Raw genomic sequence first — 13,958 nt, forward strand, 5'->3', positions numbered from 1 at the left:
TCCAGTGATGGAACACCCAGAATTTCTGAAGGCAAGCCATGCCCACTGATTAATTGTTCTCACCTTCAGGAAATTTCTCCTTAATTCTAGGTTGGATCTCTCTTTGTTAAGCTTCCGTCTGTTATTTCTTGTCTTAGGTGCTTAGGAAAGTAGGTCATCACCCTCTTCTCTGTGACTTCCTCTCAGATATTGGAAGACTGATATCACGTCACCTTCTTCTTTCGTCCTTCTCTTTGTTAGATTAGACCAGTGGTTCTCAACCTGTGGGTCGGGACCCCATTTGGGGTCGAACAACCATTTCACGGGGGTCACCAAACCACGCTGTCCGCCATTTTTTTCCCTTTTCCCTAGCTGTCCTACTCCCTCTTATTGGTGGCCACACCCACTTGGGGGTCACCACAACATGGGGAACTGTATTATGGGGTCACGGCATTAGAAAGGTTGAGAATCACTGGATTAGACGTAGCTAGTTCTCGCAAACCTTCTTCATATGTTGGGCTGTTGGTCTGATCTCTGAGCTTGGCGATTTGGCTGCAAGCGTTTCATCTCCATTCAAGGGGACACCTTCAGTGCGCTTTGAACTGTGCTCATCTGTCAGAGCACTGGCCTTTAAATATCTTTTTGTGTGATGTAAATTGGTGTGGGTGCTATCTGCTCCTTAGGTTTTGACAATATGTCTGAGAGTTGGGGCTGGTTTGTGGGCTACTGTGCGTGTGGTAGTCTTGCTGCCATCTCTGAAACATTCTGTACGTAGGGAATTGGGATTCGTTTGGTCCTTGTTATTCTGTTGTAGTTGTTGTGTTGCTTTGGGTGTTTGTATTGTTTGTGTGTAGAGATGCCTGGATGAAGTTTCCGTAGGTATCCGGTTCTCTCGAAGACTTTGTATAAGAGTTTTTGTTCTACTGCCTCCTAGTGGCACAAATGCATTTTTCTTGTTTGAGAACTGCACTGAGAAGTAGCAATTGTATTCCAGGATTTTGCTTGTCTTTAGCTGAGAGAACTTGCAATAATTTAAGACTTTAGAAAAAGTCTCAGAAATTTGTCATTAAGGTCTTCATGTCATATAGTTCGAATACCATGCCACAGATATATTATCATTGTAAAAGAAAGTACTCCACGTTTCTTTCTTTTTTTCCCCAATTTTTCTGGAAAAAACAGAAAAGAAACTGTTTTTTTCCTAATTTTTCCAAGGTTTTTTTCCCCAGGCCTTCTAATCTCTAGTGGGGAGAAGGGAATAGTTAATCTCACACTTCGGGTGTGAAAAGGTCAGATCTGGCTTCGCTTCTCTCTCTATATAACCACTTATAAATAGTAGTAGTAGTAGTAGTAGTAGTAGTAGTAGTAGTAGTAGTAGTAGTAGTAGTAATAATAATAATAATAATAATAATAATAATAATAATAATAATAATAATAATAATGATAATAATAATAAAGTTGGAAGGGACCTTGGAGGTCTTCTAGTCCAACCCCCTGCTCAGGCAGGAAACCCTATACCATTTCAGACAAATGGCTGTCCAGTCTCTTCCTAAAAACTTCCAGTGTTGGAGCATTCACCGCTTCTGGAGGCAGGTTGTTCCACTGGTTAATTGTTTTAACTGTCAGGAAATTCCTCCTTAGTTCTAGGTTGCTTCTCTCCTTGATTAGTTTCCATCTGTTGCTTCTTGTCCTGCCTTCAGGCACTTTGGAGAATAGCTTGACTCCTTCTTCTTTGTGGCAGCCCCTGAGATATTGGAAGACTGCTATCATGTCCCCCCTTGTCCTTCTCTTCATTAAACTAGACACACCCAATTCCAGCAACCGTTGCTTGTATGCTTTAGCCTCCAGTCCCCTGATCATCTTTGTTGCTCTTCTCTGTACTCTTTAGTAAAGTATTCTTACGCTGACAAGAAAGTCTGTCTTTTCTAACTCATCTGAGTTGGGATGGCTGACATTGACTTTTTTCTTATTTTTTTTTACAAGAAAATCATTTTACAAGAAAAAAGAGCTGAGAGAGAATGACTTTGTATTATCAGCAGGACTGAAACAGTGTTCTGAGCCTTGGCTTTTTTTCCCTGCAGCTGGAAGAGATGGATGTCATTGCTCACCTTTCCTTGAATTAATATAAATTATATTGAAAGGTAGTGTTTCTTTCTCTTGCTGGTGGGGATAGTAATACCCAGGAACCTGTCCCTCAGACCAAATTCAGTTCATTGTCTCATTATAATTAATACCTTTGTAAGGTAAAATTTTAATTGATGTAAGGTGGATGATATTTCAGCATTATTTGTTGCAGGTTTCAGGCTCATATCCATAATTTGATTTAAAAAAAAAAAAACTGGTTTAAGAGGCTGCCAGATTTGCCTTCCAGTGTTTTTGGAGTTCTTTGAACCAGGGCCTAAAAATTAGTAGACTTGCCGTTTTCATTGTATGGAACTCTGTATTTCCTAATCACCTTTGACAGAATTGGTGTGTGGGAGAGATCATTTTATAAACTGACCTGTTTGTTGCCTCTTGTGCTAAAAATACAGATTTTGATGAGAACTGACCAAACTGGCTAAGTATTAACATGGACAAAGGACTTTATCTTCTCAGTAGAATTTTTATTGTCATGTTCCGCCATTCTCTGAAAGTAGGCCATAGTTCTCCAAATAATTGAAAATAAATGTCAGAAAATAAAACGTATGCTTAGCATTACAGGTTCAGCATTCCACTTATGACAACAGTTGGATCCAGAATCTTGATTGTGGAAGCGAGATGCCATTGTGACTGCTTTGCTCAATGACTGCAATTCTGGCTCTCCCACTTGTGATTGTTAAACAGACATATAGTGTAGTGCTGGAGAGTCAGCATAGACCTCCCAGGCAATAACATCCCCCCCATATCCAGGAGGCCTGGGCTCTCTCCCTGCCCCCATCAGGATGAACGATCACGAGAACCATGGGAGTTTTGCCAGATTTGAGCACCATTCCTTCAGTGCACATGAGAATTTTTCCCATCCCTGCACAGAGGGGAGGGGAAATCTCTTCGCACACTGAGGGAACAGATGCTGAGACTCTAGAAAGAGTACAGAGAAGAGCAACAAAGATGATTAGGGGACTGGAGGCTAAAACATATAAGGAACGGTTGCTGGAACTGGGTATGTCTAGTTTAATGAAGAGAAGGACGAGGGGGGACATGATAGCCATGTTCCAATATCTCAGGGGCTGCCCCAAAGAAGAGGGAGTCAAGCTATTTTCCAAGGCGTCTGAAGGCGGGACAAGAAGCAACGGGTGGAAACTAACCAAGGAGAGAAGCAACCTAGAACTAAGGAGAGACTTCCTGACAGTGAGAACAATTAATCAGTGGAACAATCTGCCTCCAGAAGCGGTAAATGCTCCAACACTGGAACTTTTTAAGAAAAGCCTGGACAGCCATTTGTCCGAAATGGTGTAGGGTTTCCTGCCTGAGCAGGGGGTTGGACTAGATGACCTCCAAGGTCCCTTCCAACTTTACTACTATTGCTATTACCTCGAATCCAACATCTCCTTCACTTGCTAACCTTCCCTGCCAGCTTTCCTATTGACTTTCTGGGGAAGCCAATGCAAAATATTTCAAATAGTGATCACATGATTGTAGACCACTTGGCAACCAGTGGTAAATGTTAGTAGGTTGCCACATATCTGAAATGTCATGTGACCAAACATTCCCCCCCCCCATCCCCGGGCACAGTGTTTTGTGACAGCCAGAAGAAGTGCTTTACGGGCTGCGGAATGCCAGCAACCGGTCTGCACAAACAAGCAAAGCCCCATCCACAGGATGCGGGCAGCACACAAAACCACGCCTCCTCCGGTCCGTGAAAAAAACTCTTTCCACAGAATCGGTCCCTGGTGCTCAAAAGGTTGGGGACCTCTGCTTTACAGGTCATAAAGTATCTTTCAGAGCCCATTGAGACTATAATAAACAACCAGTTATAGGTCAAACGGCTATCTGTAATAATTTTGTGATGTAGATCTACCTAATAGTTCTTTTGTTCCACACGGTTGTCTTGATTTTGTGTTTTCTTTTCAGGACTTTCCATTTCCAAGGTTTACGACTAGATGAAGCTTTACGATTCTACCTAGAAGCCTTTCGTTTGCCAGGAGAAGCTCCCGTGATTCATAGGTTATTGGAAGCCTTTACAGAACACTGGCATGTATGTTTTGAATTGCCCTATCTATAGCTTTGTTCTTAAATAATATATTAAGTAATTGAATTGGAACGAAGAATGGTTTTCTCTAGGCTTATACATTCATCATTGTGGGGGGAAAAATGACCGATTTTGGTCAGGTTATATTTATTTATTTGTGGGGAAGGAAGTTTTGACAGTGGCTGAATTCATATGTGAACTATGATTTGTTACCAAAACACAACAAAAATCAAACAAACCAGACTATAAGTTAAAATTTTGTGTTAATTTTTTTATTTGAAAAATATCCCATACTTAACAGCAAGATGGTAAATGATAAAATGAAGTAGAAATAATATAACAGGAGAAACTGGAACAAAAACACTCATCTGCTAAAAATGGTATGAATTGGGATTGGGTATTGACCATAAGAAAGGCTGAGCGCCAAAGAATTGAGGTCTTTGAACTATGGTGCTGGAGAAGACTCCTGCAAATCCCTTGGACTGCAAGGCATTCAAACCGGTCAGTTCTCGAAAAGATCAACCCCAACTGCTCTTTAGAAGGCCAGATCCTGAAGTTGAAACTCAAATACTTTGGCCACCTAATGAGAAGGAAGGACTCACTGGAGAAGGGTCTAATGCTGGGAAAGATTGAGGGCAATAGAAGAACGGGACGACAGAGAATGAGATGGCTGGATGGAGTCACTGAAGCAGTAGGCGTGAACTTAAATGGACTCCAGAAGATGGTAGAGGACAGGAAGACCTGGAGGAACGTTGTCCATGGGGTCGCGATGGGTCGGACACGACTTCGCAATTAACAACAACAACAACATGATATTTACTCAAAAGTTAGACTCAATTTTTCTTCCCCCAAATTAAGTGTGTATGGAGTCGGGGGGGTCAAAATGTTATATTCTTTGAAATAACACAGGAAAGTATTGTTAAAAGTAAACAAATATACAAGAAACATAAATATGAGGTTGTCTGCAGCAAACATTGAAAGCAATAAAAAGAGCTGGATGAGACTAGAAGTTTTCTCTCTATATACCTGGAAGTAAGAACATAGAACTCAATTGAACTTAGAATAATATTGCTGCAAACCTAAATATATTCCTTTATCCTTGCACCTTAGTAAACATGACTATCATCCAATTTCTTGGTTACAAACAGGAAAACAAAAACAAAAACAGGTTTTCCCAAGTTTCAATTCCAAGATAATAATTCCCCTGCAAGCACCCTCCCCCAATAGTAAGGCGAGCCCCAAAAATACATAGGCAAAAAGCAAGAAAGGAAAAGAGGGAAAAATTAAAGGCAAATATAATTGAGTGGCTCTGAGACTTGGCTTTTATATTTTAATGCTGTTTGTTTTATATTTTTAATAATTTTTTTTAATATATTTATTGTTTTAAATATTGTTGAGCGCTGTCCAGAGTCCACTTTTTGTGAGATGGGCAGCCTTGTAAATTTGGTTAAATAAATAAAAACATGCATAAACATAGTTTGATAAGTAAATACATACATACCTACATGTATGCATACACATTTGCAGTTGAGTCATATATACAAATTTAGTAGGAGGCAATACATCAAATAAATTGATTTTATTGGGAATTGGCAATTCTAGAATGCCAAACCTAGGCAGGAAATTTGAGCAACGCATAGGACCTTGTTGTCCTGCTTGGATTTATAAACAATTTTCTATTTACTCTTTATTTTCAGAGGGGGATGGCTTAAATTCATGTCATTTTCGTTTTAGTTATATACAATACTATTGTCAATGCTGCTAACATTGAATGTTTTTGCTTTGACAACAGTAGGAACTCAACCATTTTCTTCTTATGTTTTCCTTTTAGAGTTAGATGATGCTGGGTGGGGGGGAGGAATGTGCATGAGAGTTTGGATAGACATAATAATATTGGACTTGGTGTGAGAACCAAGGTTAATGAAATAAGAGATGATAAGCATTGGCGGGCTGGAGAACTGGAGGGAGAGCCTGCATTTCAAACTAACTGGAGAATGTGATTTATGACTGTTAATTGGAGGAGGGAATTGTGCTTTGATACTATGTACCCAGGGGAGGGGAATCCGGTTTTTGGCTTTGACTGCGTTACTGCCGATGCTATGCTTCTCAAATAAAGAATCTTTAAGGTAAACAATGCCTCGAACGTTGAAGAGTTTCATCTGTCGGAACTGTGGTAACTATAGTTACATTATATTGGATCTGCTTTCCATTCTCATTCTCTTTTCAGAAATCAAATGGGACTCCATTTGCTAATGGTGATGCCTGTTTTGCTCTCGCCTATGCAATTATCATGCTAAACACTGACCAGCACAATCATAATGTTCGCAAGCAGAATGTGCCTATGACATTAGAGGTGAGATATTTCTTCTTTGTAGAATCTGCTTACCTGATATTTTGATTTTTTTTTCTGGTGTCTTGGGCTTTATTAGAGATTATATTTTCACTCTCAGCTTCCTTGTTCCTACTTTTTTTCTCAATAAAAGGACCAGGGAAATATTTAAAAATAGAATATAGTAAAATAAAGTTCTTATAAAAAGGGATAAAACAAGTTCCTTACCGTAGGAGTCCAGTGTAAATCAGATTATTTTCACTATGTAGGAAAAAAAAAATCTTTCTGCCATTGACTTCCTTGCAATAAAAAAAGTGTTTTGTTGTTCCAGAAAAAAAAGCAGTAATAAAGAATAAAAATTTCATTTTTATAATCCAGGAAAGGGTAAGGGAGTAAGGATAGTTCGGCAATTCCACCAGATGTTTAACTCTTAAAATGTAAAGCAAAAAGAAAAGAAAATAAATTCAAATTTGGAGGCATGCTTAAAAATTTGAACAACTGATAGGAAAAGATGGAGAACTAACTCTCCGGCCCTCCTTACCTATTGAAGAGTCATCTGAGTTACTTGGAGTTTCAATCTAGGGAACATTTTGGCATCCAAGAGCCAGCTAAGATAGCAAAATCAGCTGTTTTCAGCAGGGAAAAGAAAACTACCACATCTGCCCAGAGCTCCATTTTCAGAGGATCCTTTCCTCTTGTTTTTATATGCTTTTTTTCCCCTTTGAATTGCAGTAGCTTAGAAATCAACCTCAAAATCTTCCAAAGATATGTGTTGCTTCTGAATTTCATAATAAAGTATTCAAAATACGTCACCATCAAGCTTATTTGCAGCATTCAGAATTTATCAGAAAGTAATGCTGTACTTTCATCGCTCCCTACAGGAATTCCGGAAGAATCTGAAAGGAGTAAATGGTGGCAAAGATTTTGACCAAGACATGTTAGAAGATATATATTATGCTATCAAGTAAGTATAAATTAATTCCTTGGAAGGAGAGAGTTAACAGAGTAATCTGATTTTTTTAAAAAACAAAAATCAGTTTGATATAGCGGCTAAAGGGCTATCTAGCAGCCAATAGACAATGAGTTCTAGTCCTGCCTTAGGCATCCAAAACTGTCTGGGTGACTTTGGGCTATTCACAGCTTCTCAACCCAACTTAACCTCACAGGGTGGTTTTGTGGGAAAAATAGGAAGAAATCAGAATATAGATCACTGGTTCTCAACCTTTTTAATGCCGCGACCCCCCAACCGGTCGTATGTCGAGGACTACTCAACCAGTCGTAAGTCGAGGACTACTCAACTGGTGCAGCACCATTTGCAGAATGGGACTTTTGGCGGGCTCAGCAGGGCAGAGACAGCCTGGACAGTTCCTATTGGCTTTTGAAAGCCAATAGAATTAGACTCTATTCAAGAGAGTCTATTCTATTAGCTTTCAAAAGCCAACAGAATAAAAGGGAATAGCACAGCTAAGGAAAAGGGGGAAAAAAATGGCGGACTGCGTTGTTTGGCGACCCCCGTGAAATGGTCGTTTGACCCCGAATGGGGTCCCAACCCACAGGTTGAGAACCACTGATATAGATATATTTGCCACTTGAAGTTATATATGAAAAAGGAGATAAAAAAATAATTTAAAAAAAAAAAACCTAGCACGTTTGCTACGGTGCATCTTAACAATTGATCATTTAATGTTTCTGTATTCATCTCTGATAGAAATGAAGAGATTGTGATGCCCGATGAGCAGACAGGCTTAGTAAAAGAAAACTATGTATGGAGTGTGTTGTTGCACCGTGGAGCCACTGAAGAAGGAGTTTTTCTGCATATTCCACCTGGTAGCTATGATCACGACCTCTTTGCCATGACCTGGGGACCTACGGTTGCAGCACTTTCCTACGTTTTTGACAAAAGCTTAGATGAAACAGTAATCCAGAAGACTATTTCTGGTTTCAGGTAACTCTCCTTCACAGTCTACAAAATTATTTTATGTACCATATCCTTATTTTGACCAAAAACCTGGGATGTCAAGAAAAGCGTGCTGATATTTTCCATAAAGACATATAGCTTTTAACAATGGCCTGTTTAAAATGTGTCCACTGGTTTTTGATGACTATGCTGCCTTGCAGTAGTTATTGAAAACTGTTGGTCAATGTAAATTGGAACTGCACAACAATTTCTTGTTTAGCATTGTTGTATTCTTCTTTAACCTGTGTAGGAGTGACGCCATGACCAGGTAATGGTGTGAATTCATATCTCACCCTGGTAGATGCATACATCAAGCAATGCCAAGTACCGCTGCCTACAAACACATACATAGTTGATTTTATTACTTGTGAAACTACCAGGAGAGTGCCATGTTGCCTTGAGAATGAGCTTATGTTTAAAATAGGTGTTCCCAATACATAGATTGTTCATACCACAGAATAAGGTGAGGTGTTCACCATTATCTTTCATTTCTATAGTTGAACCATGTAGCCCTAGGACGGGGGTGGGCAACCTTGGCTCTTTTATGACTCGTGGACTTCAACTTCCAGAATTCCTGAGCCAGCTACGCTGAGGGGAAAGGGAGAGGTTTCCAAGCTGAGCCACAAGTCATAAAAGTGCCAAGGTTGCCTACCCCTGCCCTAGGACATGTTCTAAGCCATGTTTGTGTCCATCAATCTGGGCATTCAGATTTTAAACAGGCTATGTCAACAGTAGGGCAACATCAAGCTTCATAGACAGAACAGTGGATTAAAGATGATACCTGAAAACTCACTGACAAACCCAGGATTGTGAAACATCAACGGGACTTTGACTGAAAGAATAGCAGCAGAGGACAAATACAGAGACCTGGACTGACATTAAGCAGAGTTGCCGGGCTGATAAGCCAATGGCTGGAACACAAGGGCACTGAGGCACAAGAGGCAGTAGATAGGAATGATATGAAGATAACCATATAGTTTTATGTGCCATCTAACCAACGCAAGAGGAGGTCTTGATGTTCCTATTAAAAATAAGAATGGAAAACTTTGCTCACAAATGAAGACCAAGAGATGAAATAGATAGAACACTTCAAAAAACAAACAAAAAAAACAACCTTGAATCAGCCAACCTCCAGTATGACCTATGACAAGAGACCGAGTGCCCAAACTGCAACTCAAAACCGACTTACGTATCGTGGGGTGCCGGGAGGGCGTGGCCCATTGGGTGGATGTGGCCCATTGGGTGGGTGTGGCCCATTGAGTGGGCTTGGCCCATTGGGTGGGCGTGGCTGCGGTCGTAACGGCAGACTGGGTGGGACTAAAAAGTTCAATCAATCAATTCCAACTTTGCAAGATCTTTTTTTTCCCTGCGAGAAGTTGAAATTGACTGATTGCTTGAACCCCCCCTTTTTTTTTTGCATATGGCGGCGGCGGCGGCCTAAAGCGAAAAGGTTTTATAAAACCCAGCTGAAGGCCTAGGACTAGGGCAACGGCGCGCATGCCCACAGAGAGGACTCTGAGTGCCGCCTCTGGCACCCGTGCCATAGGTTCGCCAAAAGTGCCCTATGGCAAAGGTCCCCATTCTTTTGGGCACCAGGGACCGGTTCCATGGAGGGAGGTTTTTCCGTGAACCGGAGGGTGCGTGATTTTGTGTGTTGCCTGCATCCCACAGATGGGGCCTTGTTTGTGAGGACAGAATTGAGTATTCACACCAACTTTCTCCAATTAACTTCCCCCCGCCCTCCAGTTTCTTCCCATTGCTGGTCTCATTGTCCAATCAATGCATGTCGGCATTCTCCCAGGGAAACGACCGTAAAGGCTTTGGCACTTCCCTCAAGCATTCACTCTCCGTTCCCTTCCCTTTCTCCCTCCTCCCCCCAGGATCCATGGCCAAATTGGCAGTTCTGACACTAGTGCTTTCGGCCTACTTGGTCAGCTCCAACAATAGATAAGAAGACCAAGTTACAGCTTTTATAAAACATTTTTTGTAACAACAGCGATCTACACCGGTAACACACCTGGACATTAACAGCAGGCACAGCATGAAAGCTCAGTGTGTTTCATCTACCTTGCCTGTGAAGAATTCTGAGTGTCACTTGGTGTGATCGTGTCAGCAATGAGGAAATTTTCCAGTGGAGTGGATCCAGGAAGTTGCAGGCCATTGTGACAGAGCGCTGAATGCGCCTAGCTGGCCGTATTCTTCATTTGCCAGAACGTCAGTACCTGAAAAACACTGTATGATGGGAGCCGCCACAGGGAAAGCGGAGGCGGGGTAGACCACGCAAACTTGGCATCAAATGTTTTAAAAATGACTTAAAGACAGTGAACATCAAATGGGTAGCTGCTGAAGACACTGCCATAGATAGGATTCATTGGAAGAAACTTGCTGTCCTATGCACTTCACGCAAAAAGTGGCGGTGGTGTTGGTGATGATGATGATACATTATTTGCCTCCAGTAAACACACAGATATGAATAAATATGCAGGAATGAAAATTGAGTGCTTGTGGCAGGCAGAGTTGTATTTCTGAATATCACCTTATTTTTTATCGCCGCAATGATGATTGTGCTTAATCCACAATTAAACTATATCTGTTTGACCATCATTAATGCACATGTATTATTTGAAACCAAGTCAGCTTGATTTGAATAATCACAGTTTGATACATATCTGTCCTAGCGGACAATCACTTAGATATGAGCCAGCAGTGTGCTGCAGCTGCTAAAAAAGCCAACACAGTGCTAGGCTGCATTAACAGGGATAGAATCATGATCACATGAAGTATTAATACCACTTTACAATGCCTTGGTAAGGCCACACTTGGAATACTGCATCCAGTTTTGGTCACCACGATGTAAAAAAGATGTTGAGACTCTAGAAAGAGTACAGAGAAGAGCAACAAAGATGATTAGGGGACTGGGGGCTAAAACATATAAGGAACGGTTGCTGGAATTGGGTATGTCTAGTTTAACGAAGAGAAGGACGAGGGGGGACATGATAGCAGTGTTCCATTATCTCAGGGGCTGCCCCAAAGCAGAGGGAGTCAAGCTATTCTCCAAAGCACCTGAAGGCAGGACAAGAAGCAACGGATGGAAACTAATCAAGAAGAGAAGCAACCTAGAACTAAGGAGAAACTTCCTGACAGTTAGAACAATTAACCAGTGGAACAACCTGCCTCCAGAAGTGGTGAATGCTCCAACATGAAGTTTTTAAGAAGAGACTGGACAGCCATTTGTCTGAAATGGTATAGGGTTTCCTGCCTGAGCAGGGGGTTGGACTAGATGATCTCCAAGGTCCCTTCCAACTTTATTATTATTATTGTTGTTGTTGTTTGCATTGCAGAAATATAATGTGAAAAATCTAGCGAATCATTCTTGAAGCATCTGTGTGATTTCTCTTACAGCATTATGATTTGCCTTTCAGAAAATGCGCCATGATCTCTGCTCATTACGGCCTCAGTGATGTTTTTGACAACCTCATCATTTCTCTCTGTAAATTCACAGCCCTCAGCAGTGAGGTAAGTTGTCAAACGGAGACGTGTAAATAATTTAAATTTAAACCTAGTCCATGAACAGAGTTAGTAATAGTAATAGTAGTAAAGTTGGAAGGGACCTTGGAGGTCATCTAGTCCAACCCCCTGCTCGGGCAGGAAACCCTACGCTATTTCGGACAAATGGCTGTCCCGTCTCTTCTTAAAAACTTCCAGTGTTGGAGCATTTACTGCTTCTGGAGGCAAGCTGTTCCACTGATTAATTGTTCTCACTGTCAGGAAGTTCTTTCTGGATTACCCAGGATGTCCAACTTTCAAAGTTCCATCCTGCCATTTTTTTTTAGAGAATTGAAAACAAAAGCATCTTCCTGATCAAGAATGCAGCCTATGTCTTATAATTATATTTCAAAACAGTCTACTATTGAGCATCAGCTGGACTTGCCTAAATGTAGTTGCTTTTTTCACCATTGAATTTCATTTTGTTAGTTAGTGCCCAGTGTTCAAGTCTGTCCAATCCTTCTGTAAAGCCTGTCAATTCCTGCCAGCTTGGTGTCTCTGCAAATTTGATGAGTTCCCCATCTATCCCTTCATCCAAATCGTTGATGAAGATGTTGAAGAGTACTGGGCCCAGAACAGAGCCCTGGGGCACCCCACTACACACTTCCCTCCATATAGATGCAGTTCCATTGAGGACCACTCGCTGAGGTTGATTTTCCTTTCGATTAAATATCAACACTTGATTAGTTAATATTAATCTTTAGTTCTTTCTGGTTACCCAGGATGTCCAACTTTCAAAGTTCCATCCTGCCATTTTTTTTTAGAGAATTGAAAACAAAAGCATCTTCCTACAAGAAGGATTCTTATAATTAATTTCAAAATCTTATTTCAGTGGACCCTTGGTCTGTTCGTAACTTTCCAAAATCAAAGTTCTGGTCATTCTTTTGCTGTTTACTATATTTTTAAAAAGTCTTTAAACTTGTACTTAAAACGTCTTTCACCAAGAATTGAAGAAAACCCACCCTGTGCTAGAAAACCTATTGATCCAAAGTTCATAATAATTGAAAATTATTAACTGCTCTTAATAAGCAATTTCCAAAAGTGGTTGGAAAAGGAAGTATCAATAGAAGTAAATCTTGAAGGTTGAACTATAGGTCCTTGGTACTCTCTGAGTTTAGTTGTGTTCTTGCAGATATTACTTAACTAGGTAACATCATCAGCGTTACCTAGTTGGGTAATAAAATATCTGCAAGAAAAAAAGTCGTAAGTCGAGGACTACCTGTATTTCTTTTTGTGGAGTCTTTGGTGCTCTGAGATTGGCTTGGAGCAGACATGTCAAACACAAGGCCCGGGGGCCGGATGCAGCCAGCAAAGTGACTTCATGTGGCCTGCGAAGCCATCCTGGAAACAGTGAGGGAATGGCCCCCGCTGCCTTGGCCCTGGCCCAGGCCGGCCGGGAGCCAATGTACAATTTTGTGGTGGCCATCTATGCTGAAATGCATTCAGTCTTAGCTCCACAAGGCCGTCCAGAAACAGTGAGGAACCAGCGCCTGCTGCGTTTGTCCTGCCCTCTGGGTGCATGCTGGGGAGATGTCACCCTTTGTGAGGAATGAAGAAATGCTCCATGCCTTGGTGCTTGCCCTGTTCCCACCCCCTTCTGCCAGAGACCCTCAGATCTGTCCCACTCCAGGCTAGGCTCCCACAGGCACCCTTGACACGAACGATGTAGAGCTGGCCATGCCCACCCAGTAGGCCACACCCACTCCATCCACGCCCACTCAGTAGGCCGCTCCCACCCTGGCCATATCCACCCGGCCCCCCAAGGGCAACCGCAATGCTGATGCAGCCCTCAATGAAATTGAGTTTGACACCCCTGGCTTAGAGATTGGTTCCACTAGGTAACATCATAGCCAATCTCTGAGCCAAACTCAAAGCACCAAAGATTCCACAAAAGGAACTGCAGGTAATCCTCAACTTACAATAGTTCTTTCAAGGTTCCAATAGATGGAACCAAATAAATCAGAACTCTGAGGCTTGAAGCT

At 41.5% G+C, this 13,958-nt stretch overlaps 1 protein-coding gene across 6 annotated transcripts in view; it reads left to right on the top strand.

Annotated features, from left to right (window-relative positions):
• Nucleotides 1–13,958, top strand: part of GBF1 (golgi brefeldin A resistant guanine nucleotide exchange factor 1) — a 123,038-nt gene that overhangs the window by 61,210 nt on the left and 47,870 nt on the right. For all 6 annotated transcript variants that reach the window (XM_039360044.1, XM_039360043.1, XM_039360046.1 and 3 more), the window contains exons 19-23: nucleotides 4,027–4,150; nucleotides 6,372–6,497; nucleotides 7,355–7,437; nucleotides 8,182–8,418; nucleotides 11,853–11,946. In XM_039360044.1, coding sequence (XP_039215978.1) covers nucleotides 4,027–4,150; nucleotides 6,372–6,497; nucleotides 7,355–7,437; nucleotides 8,182–8,418; nucleotides 11,853–11,946 — 664 coding nt within the window. The remainder of the gene's footprint in view (nucleotides 1–4,026; nucleotides 4,151–6,371; nucleotides 6,498–7,354; nucleotides 7,438–8,181; nucleotides 8,419–11,852; nucleotides 11,947–13,958) is intronic.

This window comes from Crotalus tigris, unplaced genomic scaffold (genome assembly GCF_016545835.1).
Source record: "Crotalus tigris isolate CLP2741 ecotype Arizona unplaced genomic scaffold, ASM1654583v1 scf7180000019147.1630427, whole genome shotgun sequence".
In the NCBI taxonomy this organism is placed as follows: domain Eukaryota; kingdom Metazoa; phylum Chordata; class Lepidosauria; order Squamata; family Viperidae; genus Crotalus; species Crotalus tigris.